The sequence below is a fragment of the Paroedura picta genome, chromosome 4 (assembly GCF_049243985.1).
Source record: "Paroedura picta isolate Pp20150507F chromosome 4, Ppicta_v3.0, whole genome shotgun sequence".
Taxonomy (NCBI): domain Eukaryota; kingdom Metazoa; phylum Chordata; class Lepidosauria; order Squamata; family Gekkonidae; genus Paroedura; species Paroedura picta.
In genome coordinates, this window is record NC_135372.1 from 143233453 (window position 1) to 143248899 (window position 15447).

General features: G+C 50.9%; 1 protein-coding gene across 1 annotated transcript in view; it reads right to left on the bottom strand.

Moving 5' to 3' along the window:
• FKBP1A (FKBP prolyl isomerase 1A) overlaps nucleotides 1-15118 on the bottom strand; it is a 29780-nt gene extending 14662 nt beyond the window's left edge. Inside the window, exons 1-2 of the mRNA XM_077336005.1 lie at nucleotides 14906-15118; nucleotides 14756-14803 (exon numbers count right to left, since the gene is read on the bottom strand). Of these exons, the coding sequence (XP_077192120.1) occupies nucleotides 14756-14803; nucleotides 14906-14942 (85 nt within the window). The 5' untranslated portion in view covers nucleotides 14943-15118. The remainder of the gene's footprint in view (nucleotides 1-14755; nucleotides 14804-14905) is intronic.
• Between the last annotated feature and the right edge of the window lie 329 nt (nucleotides 15119-15447).

Here is a 15447-nt window from a genome sequence, read left to right on the forward strand (position 1 = left end):
CACCCATCTGCATCGTCAGCCTTGCAGCTCCACGGACCCAACCCTGGCTAGCGTTTCAATGGGAGGCCTCTGAGGAGCACAGAGTCAGGACGCAGGGGCAGGCAGTGGCAAGCTACTCTCTCATCCAGCTGCCGGACAATCCTCAGATCCCCTGGCTGTTCTACGCACATGCCTCACGGGAAAAAAAAATCAATCGATCCAAGGACTCGTCACCTGAAACAGCAAAGTGCTTTCAGGAGACTCCCTGCGGAAGAGGCAGCAAGGATAACAAAGGCCATTTCTCCCCTGCGGCGGTTTATTTTATGCCCCGTCCCTTTCGGCACCCACTTAGAGAGCCAGCGTGGTGGTGCGGTGGTTCAAAGCAGCGGCCTCTAATGTAAAGAACCAGGCTTGCTTCCCCACTCCTCCACATGCAGCCAGCTGGGAGACCTTGGGCCAGTCACGACTCTCTGAGAACTGTTCTTACAGAGCAGTTCTCTCTGAGCTCTCTCAGCCCCACCTACCTCGCAGGGTGAGTGTTGTGGGGAGTAGAAGGGAAGGCTATTATAAACCACTTTGAGACTCCTTTCGATAGTAAAGAAGTGGGGTACAAAAAAAATCAACAACTCTTATTCATGAATTAGATACGAGTCCAATGTGGGAGGGGGGGCGATTAGAAACAGAAGAGCTGAAAATGAAACCAACCAAGCCAGAAGCAGCCAAGTGAGAAAGCCCCACTGAGCCTAGCAGTACAAGGTCCTCTTGGCCAGCCCTTCTTGAGCCGTTACTACAGGGGTGGTCACTGTAGCCAATGGAGCTTCAGAGAGCCACAATCTGGCCACCCCTCATTAGAGGAAAACTGACAGAGGACCCCAAGGGAGAGAATGGTGGGAAAGGAAGTAAGATAAACGGAGGCTGCCCTGGACACAGGCACTACCCTGGCCCCCACGAAGGGGTGGACAGGCTCTCACAGTGGTAGTCCGGGCGCTCCTTCCAAAGGCAGGCCTGGAACTGTCCATTATTGGGGGGAAGAAGAAGTGCTGGTTCTTATATGCCGCTTTTCCCTACCCGAAGGAGGCTCAAAGTGGCTTACAGTCGGCTTACAGGCACCCGGTGGGGTGGGTGAGGCTGAGAGAGCCCTGATATCACTGCTCGGTCAGAACAGTTTTATCAGTTCCGTGGCGAGCCCAAGGTCACCCAGCTGGCTGCATTTGGGGGAGTGCAGAATCGAACCTGGCATGCCAGATTAGAAGTCCGCACTCCTAACCACTACACCAAACTGGCTCTCTTTGTAACACTGTGCAATTGGCCCTGCCTCTGCCGTAGCCGTTCTGTAGTGGCGCCTGCCCCCCTCTCTCCACATCCCCAAAGTGCCTGCTGGACAAGCAAATTATTTATATTTCACTTTTCTCCACAGTGGGGACCTACAGTGACATGCGTTCTCTCTGGAAGACCCTGGTTCAAATCCCCATTCTACCCTGGAAGTTGGCGAGTGACTATGGACCAGTCATACACTCACAACAACCCAGTGAGGTAGGCCAGGCTGAGAATGCATGACTGGTACACCCACCAGCTTTCATGGCAATAGCAGGTGTGATTGGATTAGGTGTGATATGCAGAAGGGTAGGAGACAGAGAGAAATCAGCATGAGCAATGAGACAGGAAACCAAGGTCTCGATTCAGTCCAGGAGGATGCCTTGCCTGGAGCTTCGTTATCATTGCATTATCAGTCATAATTCAGCAGAAAAGATAGAGTAGCAGCTTAAAGATTTGGCTTAAAAATTTTGGCACGGGATGAAAGCTCACCCTTTGCCACAAATTTTGTTAGTCTTTAAGGTGCTACTGGATGCTTGCTGTTTTCTACAGAAACACTGACCCCCCCCCTCCCCATATGGATCCAGCTCAAATACCGGTCACTTTTGTCCCAGCTGCCTGCAGTCTTTAAGCAACAGCTGAACAGACCAAGGATGCTTTAGACTGAGCAGGGGCTTGGACTTGATGGCCTGTGTGGCCCCTTCCAACTCTGTGGTTCTGAGGAGCTTCAGACAATGTTCACAGTCCCCCCATGCTCTATTATCACAAGTTAGATCAGCCTTTCTCAACTGTTTTACTGTTGAGAAACCCCTGAAATATTCTTCACGCTTTGAGAAACCCCCAGAAGTGGCGTGACCATGCAGAATATGGTTGGGAAGCAGAGCTGTGGACATGCCCACCTGGGGTCCCTTTCCCTCCCACCCCCTCCAGGCCCATCATTTCAGGAGAGGGGGAGAGAGTCAATACACACATATATATGGTACATATCAGGGGTAGTCAAACTGCGGCCCTCCAGATGTCCATGGACTACAATTCCCATGAGCCCCTGCCAGCAAATGCTGGTAGAGGCTCATGGGAATTGTAGTCTATGGACATATGGAGGGCTGCAGTTTGACTACCCCTGGTATATATGGTCATATCACTCAATAAAGGTTTAACAAATTTAAAAACTATATAAAAAATTAATTAACTGGCACCCCTTTGAGAAACCCTTCTAGGATGGTCAAGAGACCTCAGGGTTTCACGACAGCCTGGTGGAGCTGGTTCCAAGCCATTCAGTAACTTTCAAGGATTTGGATCCAGGCCTCCTGGGTTCTGGCCCGATACCGCATAATGCCGGCTGTCAGCAACAGCAAGCAATTCACCCAGTCAGCAACAGCCGGGGCCCTGCTGGAACTGCAACGGCAAAACGCAATGCGCTTGAAGCTGAAACGGCCTCGTCGTGGGGGAAGCAGCTAATGAGAAGCTTGTTTTTGCATGCACCGAAAAGAGCTTCCCAAATTCCTCTCCTCCAAAAAAGCAGCCTCGCCAGAAGTACGCACGGCATGTCTGTGCTGGCGTGTCCCGAGCAGAGAGCTGAAGGCCGTGAGAAAAATGGCCAAAAACACGGCAAACAGGTGAAGAGCTGATGGGGGATGAAGGATGAAGCGAGCCACCTAGCTGCCCTGGCCGACAACACAAAGGGCCTGGTTGCTCACTCCGGGCTTGTTTGCTCACCCCCCCCCCAACCCCCTGGTCTCTGCTCCCAGGCTCTGACTCCCTCCTCCAGTTGGCCGGGGTTATCAGGAAAGGTTATCAAGCAAGCTTGGCCTAGTGCAATGCAGGAGGCATGCTGGACTAGACAGACTGGATCCAGAAGGGATTCCTACATGCTTCATTATGAGATCCCAGACACTAGTGCCGTGACGCCTGGTCCTTCGGAAGAGACACACCCTGCTGCTAGCCTCACCATTCAGATGTGGCATTAGCAGCTAGCCTAGGACTGGGGCAAGACCACCAGCAGCATTAGACCGAGGAAAGGGGAACAGGAGATGCTGAGTGGGATGGGAGAACACAATATATGGAATTTCTGCACAGTCCCTGAGGCTGGGAATGGAAGAAAAATTGCTACGCCAGCCACTCAACTGGTTTCTACCACAGACTGGAAGCAGAGACTGGCTTCCGACAGAATTCCCTGCCAGCCACACTGTGTAGGCCAGGAAGGGCAGGTCAGGGGGTCCTCCCTCCACTAGGCCTGCTGACCGCTCATCCAGTACAGGCTGAATTCTGCACTGTCAGAGAAAGCCAGAAACACCTCAGCTTGCCATGATGCCTCCTCCTTCAGAAGGAAACACACACTGCTGTTAACCTAAGGCAGGGGTGGGCCAAACTGCGGCTCTCCAGATGTCCATGGGCTACAATTCCCATGGGCCCCTGCTGCAGGTGCTGGCTGGGGCTCATGGGAATTGTAGTCCATGGATAGCACTGGAGGAGAACACGAAAACAATATAGCAAAGCAAAAGAAACAACAAACTGTATCTTAGGAGTGCAATGCAGAAAGGGTGAAAATCAAGTCCCTTTATTGTGTTTCCTTCGAACAGTTATGAGAGTTGATGCTGAAAGCTGAGCTGAACAAGATTCCGGCATATCCTTGTTTTAATTGTATTTTTTATCAGCAGCAAAAGCCTACACAGCATAGGAAACAGCTCTAAGGAGGAGCCCAACTCAAAGGGGCGGTTTTAGCTTGTACATGATCATACAAGGTCATGTTGTTGTTGTTATGTGCGAAGTCGTGTCCGACCCATCGCGACCCCATGGACAATGATCCTCCAGGCCTTCCTGTCCTCTACCATTCCCCGGAGTCCATTTAAGTTTGTACCTACTGCTTCAGTGACTCCATCCATCCACCTCATTCTCTGTCGTCCCCTTCTTCTTTTGCCCTCGATGTCTCCCAGCATTAGGCTCTTCTCCAGGGAGTCCTTCCTTCTCATGAGGTGGCCAAAGTATTTGAGTTTCATCTTCACGATCTGACCTTCTAAGGAGGAGTCAGGGCTGATCTCCTCTCGGACTGACTGGTTTGTTCGCCTTGCAGTCCAAGGGACTCGCAAGAGTCTTCTCCAGCACCAGAGTTCAAAAGCCTCAATTCTTTGACGCTCGGCCTTCCTTATGGTCCAACTTTCGCAGCCATACATTGCAACTGGGAAGACCATAGCCTTGACTAAACGCACTTTTGTTGGCAGAGTGATGTCTCTGCTTTTTAGGATGCTGTCTAGATTTGCCATAGCTTTCCTCCCCAGGAGCAAGCGTCTTTTAATTTCTTTGCTGCAGTCCCCATCTGCAGTGATCTTGGAGCCCAGGAAAATACAATCTGTCACTATCTCCATTTCTTCCCCTTCTATTTGCCAGGAATTGAGAGGGCCGGATGCCATGATCTTTGTTTTCTTGATGTTGAGTTTCAAGCCAACTTTTGCACTCTCCTCCTTCACCCGCATCAACAGGCTCTTTAGTTCCTCTTCACTTTCTGCCATTAGAGTGGTATCATCTGCATATCTGAGGTTGTTGATATTTCTCCCTGCAATCTTGATCCCAATTTGTGACTCCTCTAATCCCGCATTTCTCATGATGTGCTCTGCATACAAGTTAAATAGGCAAGGCGACAGTATACAGCCTTGCCGAACTCCTTTCTCAATTTTGAACCAATCAGTGATTCCATGTTCAGTTCTCACTGTTGCTTCTTGACCTGCATATAAATTTCTCAAGAGACAAATAAGATGCTCTGGTATTCCCATCTCTTTAAGAACTTGCCACAATTTGTTGTGCTCCACACAATCAAAGGCTTTAGCATAGTCAATGAAGCAGAAGTAGACGTTCTTCTGGTACTCCCTTGCTTTCTCCATGATCCAGCGTATGTTGGCAATTTGATCTCTAGTTCCTCTGCCTCTTCGAAATCCTGCCTGTACTTCTGGAAGTTCTCGGTCCACATATTGCTGGATCCTAGCTTGTAGGATTTTGAGCATAACTTTGCTAGCATGAGAAATTAGTGCGATGGTGCGGTAGTTTGAACATTCTTTGGCATTGCCCTTCTTTGGGATTGGAATGTAAACTGACCTTTTCCAATCCTGTGGCCATTGTTGAGTTTTCCAAATTTGCTGGCATATTGAGTGTAGCACTTTTACTGCATCGTCCTTTAAGATTTTGAATAGTTCAACTGGAATGCTGTCACTACCACTAGCTTTATTGTTGCTCAGACTTTCTAAGGCCCATTTGACTTCACATTCCAGGATGTCTGGCTCCAGGTCAGTGACTACCCCATTGTGGTCATCAGGGATGTTAAGCTCGCTCTTGTATAGTTCTTCTGTATAATTTTGCCACCTTTGTTTGATCTCTTCTGCTTCTGTGAGGTCCCTACCATTTTGGTCCCTTATCATACCCATCTTTGCATGAAACGTTCTCTTCATATCTCCAATTTTCTTGAAAAGATCTCTGGTCCTCCCCATTCTATTGTTTTCTTCTATTTGTTTGCACTGTTCATTTAAGAAGGCATTCTTATCTCTTCTAGCTTTTCTCTGGAATTCTGCATTCAATTGGGTGTATCTTTCTCTTTCTCCCTTGCCTTTCACTTCCCTTCTCTCCTTAGCTATTTGTAAAGCTTCCTCAGACAGCCATTTTGATTTCTTGCATTTCTTTTTCTTTGGGATGGTTTTAGTTGCTACCTCTTGTACAATGTTGCGAACCTCCGTCCATAGTTCTTCAGGCACTCTGTCTATCAGATCTAATTCCTTAAATCTATTTGTCACCTCCACTGTGTATTCGTCAGGGATATGATTTAGTTCATACCTGAGTGGCCTAGTGCTTTTCCCTACTTTCTTCAATTTAAGCCTAAATTTTGCAACAAGAAGCTCATGATCTGAACCACAATCAGCTCCTGGTCTTGTTTTTATTGACTGGATAGAACTTTTCCATCTTTGGCTGCAGAGCACATAGTCAATCTGATTTCTGTGTTGACCGTCTGGTGATGTCCATGTGTAGAGTCGTCTCTTGGGTTGCTGGAAAAGAGTGTTTGCTATGACCATTGTATTCTCTTGACAAAATTCTACCAGCCTGTGCCCTGCTTCATTTTGTACTCCAAGGCCAAACTTGCCTGTTATCCCGGTTATCTTTTGGCTTCCTACTTTAGCATTCCAATCCCCCATGATGATAAGCACATCATTTTTGGGCGTTGCTTCTAGAAGGTGTTGTAGGGCTTCATAGAACTGATCAACTTATACAAGGTCATATCACCTGATTAATGTTCAACAAATTAAAAAAATATATATAAATTTTTTAATTCCCATCCATTCAAGAAATCCTTCCAGTGCCGTCAAGAAAGCCTGCCATATTGGGGGGGGGGGGGATATTAAACAGTTAACACAAATCATGGCAAGCACACACACACACATACCCCAAGTCCAATTCATGCTGCCATACAGAAGTCCCCCTCTGCATGCCTTGGAATGGTTCAGCCTTCAGAGCAGGAAAAAGGCAGTCAGAGCTGACCCTTTGCCATGGCCAGCTGCACAGACCCACCTGCTAAGGACACCCCCGCGCGCACACACACGCACACACACCCCAAATCACTTGGGCTGCTTGCCAGCAACATACATGCTAAAGTGCACATGAGCTCAGGGCTCTGGAAATAGATTCTGCAACAGGAACCCATTCCTGCAATCCAAGCTTGACACCTAGGGACCCTGAGGTCAAATGCAGCCCCTTGGCACAGAAAGCCTTGGGGCCCTGGCTTACCCAGTCTTACTGATGGCCCGCAAGGAAAACTAGACTCCCTACAAAGAACCTAGCACACACACCTTCAGTCTCATGGCTCCTTCAATTAATTTATTTATTTTATCGGATTTTTAGACTGCTCAGCCCAGTAACTCGGCTCTGGGAGGGGCACAACATGGCATGCAATACCCTTAAAAATTAGATTTCGTTACGGCAGTTTAAAATATTACTAAAACAATTAAAAAAGCAGTAAATGACTTCAGGTTAAAAAAAAAATTCTAACCTTAGCTATCTAAAAACTGGCATGCCTTATTGAATCTCAATCAGACCAGCAAACGTCTAGATGTCTCATATCAGTGTTAGATGGCAACTCATGGGTTGGGTGGGGCCGGACAGAAGCTAGATGTAAATTTTCATTGGCCCCCAACCTGGCGGAAGAGCTCCGTTTTGCAGGCCCTGCGGAACTGTGTTAAGGCCAACAAAGTTTTATTTGGGGGATGTGCTTTTGTGTGTGTGCAGCTTATCCCCAGAATAAAGCTTGCTTCGTCTTCACGGTACCACTGGACTCCAGCTTCGTTCTGCTGCCCCAGACCAACAGGGTCACCCGTCTGAAATCTATGAAAAGCTGATGAGGCCTCAAAGAAAGAGACAACAAGATCCTGCAGACATCCAATTGCCCAGAGCCAGCATGGTTAAGAACGGCAGCTTCTAATCTGGCAAGCGGGGTTTGATTCTCCACTCTTCCACACACAGCCAGCTGGGTGACCTTGGGCCCATCACAGTCCTGATAGAGCTGTTCTGGCCAAGCAGTCCTGTCACAGCTCTTTCAGTCTTACCTACCTCACAGGCTGTTGAGGGGAGAGGAACAGAAGGTGACTGGAAGCTGCTCTGAGACTACTTTGGGCAGCGAAAAGCTGGGTATGATAACCAACTCTTCTTCTCTCCAAAATATTTGGCTGCCCCTGTTCACTGGCCCACATAGGCCACCACATGAAGGTATTTCTGCCTGAAAAGGACAACTGAATACCACCCCCCCACCCCGGCCACTGACCCAGGACATGCCTGTCTTTGATTCCTCAAGAGCATAACTCCAGGAGCAACAGGAGCACCAAGGGCTCCTGGAGATCTGCATGTGTCATGACATGCTGGACACAGTCTTTGGCCTAGAAGAAGATGCGAAAAACTCAACAGGGCATGTTTCTGGTGCTCTAGCAACCCTACAAATTCTGCAAAGTTCATACTACAATGCAAAGGAAGAAGAGAAGCACCATTAAAAATGTTCACATCTAGCACTGGCAGTACCCAGGGCATGTGCGTTAAGTGCTGTCAATTCATGTTAGACTCATGCCCTCCAAAATGTCCTCTCCTTAACAGACTTGCTCAGGTTGTGCAAGTGGAGGACTTCCTTGACAGAGTCCTTCCATCTCCTGTTGGGTCTTCCTCTTTTCCTGGCATAGCTGCCTTTGTCAGTAACTCTTGTCTCCCCCTCATGGGATGAACATACAATTCTCACTTTTAGAGAGAGTTCTGGCTTGCTTTTATTCAGAATCCACCAATTCATCTTTCTGAGTCTCTGTAATATTCTCCGGCGACATCTCAGGCAGAGATCTTTCCCATCCCCTGCTGCCTGGTCCGTTGAACTGGAGATGCCGGGGATTGAACCCGGGACCTTCTGAATGCCAAGCAGAGGCTCTGCCAGTAAGCCACAACTTTTCCCCAAAGGATCTCCCTTAGATCAGGCCACCTGTCCATCAAGGTCAGCACTGTCTACTCAGACTGGCAGCTGCTCTTCAGGGTCTCAGGCAGTCTTTCACATCACCTGCTGCCTGGTCCTTTCAACTGGAGATGCCGGGGATTGAACATGGGACCTCCTGCCTGCCAAGCAGAGACTCTGCTGCTGAGCCACGGCCCTTCTCCAGCCCAGGAGTGGTTCTGAGCTGTAAAGGGCCCTGGGCAGAGAGTGCCCATGCACCTCCCACTTACCTGTACATCCTTCCTTTGCCCATGAGCCTAGCCACCATTCATAGCTTCTCGTGCTACCCACACAGCTTTTCCTGGGTGGCACTCAGCCATGAATGCTGTTGTGAACATGAATGGTGGCACAGTCACAAGTGGGCAGGGAAATGTTACTGGCAGGAAGCAGGGGAGATGCACAGGTGGCGTCAGCTCGGGCAGCTGGCCCGGCACTCGCCCAACTAGAGTCCACAGTTCTTGCCAAGACGAGAGGAGACTCCCAAAGAGGAATCACTCAACATCTTGGGAGGAAAGTGACTGAACTGGAGCGCAAAGGCCGTGCAAGCCCAGAACGGGGGGGGGGGGGACTAAGGGGGGTCCCCACACACCCCAAAGATTTTTTCCAAATGAAATGAAAAAGGAGTAGGAAATGTTTTTTTTTTCTTGTAATGTGTGAAATGCTTTTAAAAGCTTTGCTTGCTTTAAACAAGACTTTTTACGGGAGAATATCTTGCATCAGAGAATAATTCCAATGTAGGGGTAGCCAAACTGTGGCTCTCCAGATGTCCATGGACAGTCTCATGAGCCCCTAACTAGCATATTTCAGAGGTGGCTAAACTGTGGCTCTCCAGATATCCATGGGCTACAATTCCCATGATCTTGCCAACATGGTGCTGGCAGGGGCTTATGGGAACTGTAGTCTCTAGACATCCGAAGAGCCAGTTTGGCCACCCTTTTTATAGATGCACACATCATCTTCAGAGATGTACTAAGTTTGTCCACAGCATATATGTTATACGATGTATGAATATTTACTTTATTTAGACCTTATTTATATCCCGCCTATCTCCCCAGCGGGGACCCAAGGCGCCTTACATTGGCCTCCATTCTACCTTTTTATCTTCACAACAACGTTGCAAGGTAGGCTAGGTGGACAGAATGCGGGACTAGCCCAAAGTCAGCAAGCTTCCATGGCACAATACTTTAATCACTACTCCATGTTGTGATTACGTCAACACTTTCAACGTTACGGAGCTTAACTCGCTATCCATACATTTGGCTTAGCCCTGTCAGGATCACATCTGCCCAAACACCGCTAACTTGTTTCTGATTTTCAGTTTCTTTTCTGCCTTTCAGGCAAACCCTAATATACATACTTATACGAGGCAGCAATCAGCAGTTCTCTTATTTGGCATCGGCCCAATGTTCTCAGCTTTGCTTGCGGAAAACTGAGGCACTGAAAAACGCCTACATTTCATAAATACGCCAAGCAGCGTCTTTTCCTGGTGAAGGTTTAAATGATACGTTTTACATTGTTAAAGCAGAAAAAAATGGGGTTTGGGGTCGGCATATAAATATCCATCCCCCGCCAATTTTGGCCCACCATCTGACCCACAGATGTCCAGTGATTTTCAATCTTGCTACCAGTTTTAGCAAGGCAGTTTCCAGCTGGAAGAACCGGGATGCTAGGACCAGCTCCTTACCCCACCTGGTAAAGATGCACGGGGAAGGCTGCCAGATTGACTTAGGGGGCGGGCTCAATTGTCCGGTCCCGAGCAAGAACCTCCTGGCTTCCTACCAAGCCGCCCCTGTGTTCTTCCAACCAGCTGAAGCCCTGGGAGAGTCCGTCCCAATTTCCTTTCCCCACCCAATGGCAGCCGGGAAGGAAAAAGAAGTGCTGGGGGGTTGGGGGGAGTTTAAATGCACCAGCCCTTCTCTTCCCTTTCATATCTGCAGGAATGGGGCCTGAAGGGGGTGCTGCTCCACCATCTACAAGGAAGGGGGGCCGATCACAAGGCAGAAAAAATGGGTTGTCACTGTCAGGCAAACCCACCCAACCCCTGGTGGGCAGGATGCAGGCTGGAGTTCAGGTGAAGGGCAGAAAAGGAAAAGACAGCCTAACTTGACTGCTGTAGCATAGACTAGAGCAGGGGTAGTCAAAGTGCGACCCTCCAGATGTCCATGGACTACAATTCCCAGGAGCCCTTGCCAGCATTCGCTGGCGAATGCTGGCAAGGGCTCCTGGGAATTGTAGTCCATGGACATCTGGAGGGTCACAGTTTGACTACCCCTGGACTAGGTTCTCGTCTCAGATTCTCCCCAGCATGGTACACTGGTTAAGAACAGCGACCTCCAATCTGGAGAACCGGGTTTGATTCCCTGCTCCTCTACATGCAGCCAGCTGCTAGGTGACCTTGGGCCCGGTACAGTTCTCTCAGCCTCACAGGAAGGGAAGGTAACTGTAAACCACTTTTAATTTCCTTTGGGTAGTAAAAAGCCAGGTACAAAAACCCAGCTCTTCTATTCCAATCAAAAGTGCTGGGGGAGGGAGGGGGACTGCCAATTACTGCTCAAGGAAGGACAAATTGGGCAGCATCTGGGCAAGGCACTACTGTAATTTGATCCAGCCATACCAGCAGCTGAACAGGTGAGGGTACCTTATATTGAATCAGACCCTCGGTCCATCCAAATGAGTATTGCCTACTCAGGCAGCAGCAGCTCTCCGAGGGCTCAGGCCAAGGTCTTTCCCATCACCCACTTTTGGGACCTTTTAACTGGAGATACCAAGGATTGAACATGCCAAGCAGAGGGTCTACCACAGCCACTCCTCAACACACACATAGCTGCCTTATACTGAATCCGACCTTTTGGTCCATCAAGGTCAGAATTTTCTACTCACACTGGCAGCTACTCCTCAGGGTCTCCAGCAGAAGTCTTACACCTCATCTGCTTTCCACTAGAGATGCTGGAGATAGAACCTGAGAATTTCTGTACACCAAGCAGATGCTCTACCACTGAGCCACAGCATCCCAAATTCTCCAGGAAGGCCACCATAAAAAATATGACAAGCTCTCCAAAACAGGTTCAGTTGCTACCCTTATCTTCTCCCCTCAACCATCCCCAAATTTAAAGCTACTGTTTCTAGCCATGATGAATGGGGAAAGGTCTTTCACCGCTCCCCCCCCCCCCCTTGAGCAGATGCGACCCACCAACACTCAGCCAGTATCTGCCTTGCTGGCATTTCAGAATTACCTTTGCAACCTGACCCCTTAGAAAATCCAGGACACATTTTTAAAAAGCAAACCAACACCAAGAAGAAAACACCGGCTGCTCTCTTGAGAAATATTCCACCCCCACTGCGGTAAAATGGAAACACAGAATACCTCGCACATACAGACAAAATCAGCATCTGCATTCATGGTTCTCCCCCGCCAGCTACGAAGCTGTTCCAAAGCACTCTAGTCCCCCCCCCCCACCAAGAGCCCAGGCTAGCCCAACTGCATGGATTTCCAGGAAGCGAAGCCCTGGCTAGGACATGAAAGGGAGACCATCAAGGAAGTCCAGTGTACATATGCCGAGGCAGGCAATAACCAATCACCTCTGTTAGGTTCTCGCTTTGAAAAACCGACCTCGATGACCCGGCTAGCTTGATCCTGACACATCTCAGAAGCTAAGAAGGGCTGACCCTGGCTAGTGCAATGACAAGCCACCTCTGAACATCTCTCACCTGAAAACCCTATGTGGGGGTCAATAGTGCTAGCACCTGAGTTGTTGCCAGCCAGGCCCCCTTCCCTCGCCAATACAGGGTGGATCAGTCTTTTGGGTGTGGGGAGAGTTATTTTATCACCTAGTTTGCTGTGGTTTTTCGGTATCGTATTGGTATGTCCTTTTAATGGGGGGGGGGTTAACGGGTTTTTTAACGAGGACTTTGTGACCCACCACAAGCCACTGTATGGGAGTGGCAGGATATAAATCACATAAATGAATAGATAAAATAAAAATGTAAGCTGGCTACGATAGCACTTCCTACCACCTTGTCGCTTCATGCTCCCCCCCCCTCCCGACAACACCTCAAGTAAGACGCCATTATCTTGGCCGCAGGAAAAAGTGCCCAATGGTGCTTGCAGAATCAGGCAGGGGAACGGTCCACTGGCTGAATCGGCACTGACTTGCTCGGACAATCAGGTAAGGATGCCCACTGAGCCTTCTAACACCTTCTCCTCCTGCACCTTTAAGGGCTGGCTGGGATACCTGGGCAGTGCCCTCTGTGCCAGCTGCAAGGGAATGCAAGGACTCTCGGAAGCTGCCTCCCAGTGCCAGAATCCCAAGCTTCCTGGAAGGCCGCCCAGGTCGGAGTGTGTGAGCATTTCCCAAAAGGGCCTTCCAAATGCTTAGACTTTAATCTACAGAGAAAGGCAGACTGGGGAAGGCTTATTTATTTATAAAGAAGAAGTCTGTCTTCTAAAAGCTCCCAGAGCTGTCACCTTCTCTTCCAAGAAGCCCCGCCTAAAACTGAGAAAATCTGATTGGACAGCCTGGCTGTCACTTCAAGGCAGAAGAGACCCAACACAACCTACCAAAGAAGGTAACACAGAGTTCACTTGCTGCAGTAGTTTCAGAGCCACAATCTAAGGGGGGGGGGGAGTCTCAGAAGGAGAGGAAGCAGGACATGTACAGGGCACCAGAACTTCATTTTCACAAGTCCCAGAGGGCCAAAGGCGGCAGCGAGAAAAAGCCATTTCCCAAAAGCCCCTGCAGAACAACAGGGGACAGGCTTCCAACAGAGCTACTGCGGTCTCTTCCCAAAATGGGCCAGTTATTTTCCATCTCACCCCAATGTCGTCCCCAGCCCCGCATTTTCCCCACGCTGCCAGGATTAGATCCCTATACGGCATCAAAGGAACAGCTTGGCGCATCGTCAGCGATGCGCTATTGTAATAAGCTGTGACACCTCAGAAGGGAGGCAGGCTGTACTGAAATGCAGCACATGGAGGGGAGGAGGAACGAAGCCTGCAGGAGCAGTTCTATCATGAGGCAAACACCCATTCCCTCCTCATATCATTCTGTCTCCAAGCGCTACGGACAGCAAGCTCCATGTTCAGGGCTCAGCCACGATGCCCACAGCCCAAAGCATGCACCACCCCGAGAATCTGGAGACACGAACGCCGAAGTGACGAGAACCACTCCTGTGAAACACAAACATACGCCAAACGGGGAAAGAACACAGCTCTGTAAAAAAAGGTTCCAACCATTTTAAGCGACTGGCACGCCGGAAACCCCCGTGCAGCTTCAAGAAATCACTTGCCTGCGAAAAGCCGGTGGATTCAATTAGCAGGTGAATCAGGTAAATCCTCCTAGGGGAGAAGCTGAGCGTTGAAAGGCTGGGCTGGAACGCCAGCCAGTCAGCAGGCCAGAGAGGTGGAAAGGGGGCAGAGGAAGGCTGTCAATGAACACGGGGTCTCCGGCAGGCCCGGAAAGACGGAGAACCCACATGTTCTGACAGAACCCCGGAGGCAAGGGGGAAAGAAGGCACCCAGCCCAGCCCCAGGGAGGGCACCCTGATAAAACCATGCCAGCAAAACCCTTAAGGCAGGGGTGGGCAAACTGTAGCCCTCCAGATGTCCATGGACTACAATTCCCAGGAGCCCCTGCCAGCATTCGCTGGCAGGGGCTCCTGGGAATTGTAGTCCATGGACATCTGGAGGGCCGCAGTTTGCCCACCCCTGCCTTAAGGAGCCTTATCTGTTGGACTCCTGCCTTACGCAGCCCAGCCGGCCCAGGAAAAGGGGCAGAGGAGGGCAAGGCCAGGTCTGCAAGGAGAGCACCTGGGGGGCCACCCCGGAGAAGGCCCTGCGCTCTTCCCCTCCCCCACCCCACCCACCCCACCCATCCCCAGGGTGCAGAGGCAGGCCTGGCAGGGGGGCTCGCCCCAAAAGAGAGAGGGGGGGGTCTGCCTTCACCCTTCCCGCCCCCCCCCGCCCCGACTCACCCGTGTAGTGCACCACGCAGGTCTGGCCGCGCTTGGGGAAGGTCCTCCCTGCAGGGTTGGAGTGAGAAAGACCGTTAAAACCGTTAAAACCGTTACCGGGGGGGGGCGAAAGGGAGGGGATGAGGGGATGGATGGGGGGGGGCTGCTCACCGTCCCCGGGGGTGATGGTCTCCACACGCACGCCCATGTCGCCCGACCCGGAGGAGGAGGAAGAGGAGGAGGAGGAAGGAGAAGCAGCAGCCGGTGGCGGCGGGTCGCTCGGTGGGTCCGACGAGGAGGAGCAGCAGCGACGCCCGGAACGGAGCAGGGCCGGACCGCGCGTGCGCACAAGCCGCCTCCCGGGGCCCGCCCCCGCCGCCTCGCCTGACTGACTGGCGGCCACGCCCCTCCGCGGCCACGCCCACCCCCCCGCCGCCCGGCCCACAATGCCCTGCGCGCCGCCCCGAGGAGCCGCGGCGCCATCTTGGCGGCGGCGGCGGCTGAGGGGACTGGCGGGGCGCGGTTTTCGTGGAGGGCCGCCTTTCCCCCGCCCCGATCGCGGCTCCTTGCCTGGGGAAAGCTGGCGTGTCGGGGGCAGGGAGCCTTGTCGCGAAGGGCTAGCTTTCTGCGCGCGGGGAGGCGGTGACTACAATCCCCATGAGCCCCTGCCAAGGTTCTGGGGAAATGACGCCCGGTTGGCTGTCGAAAAGATG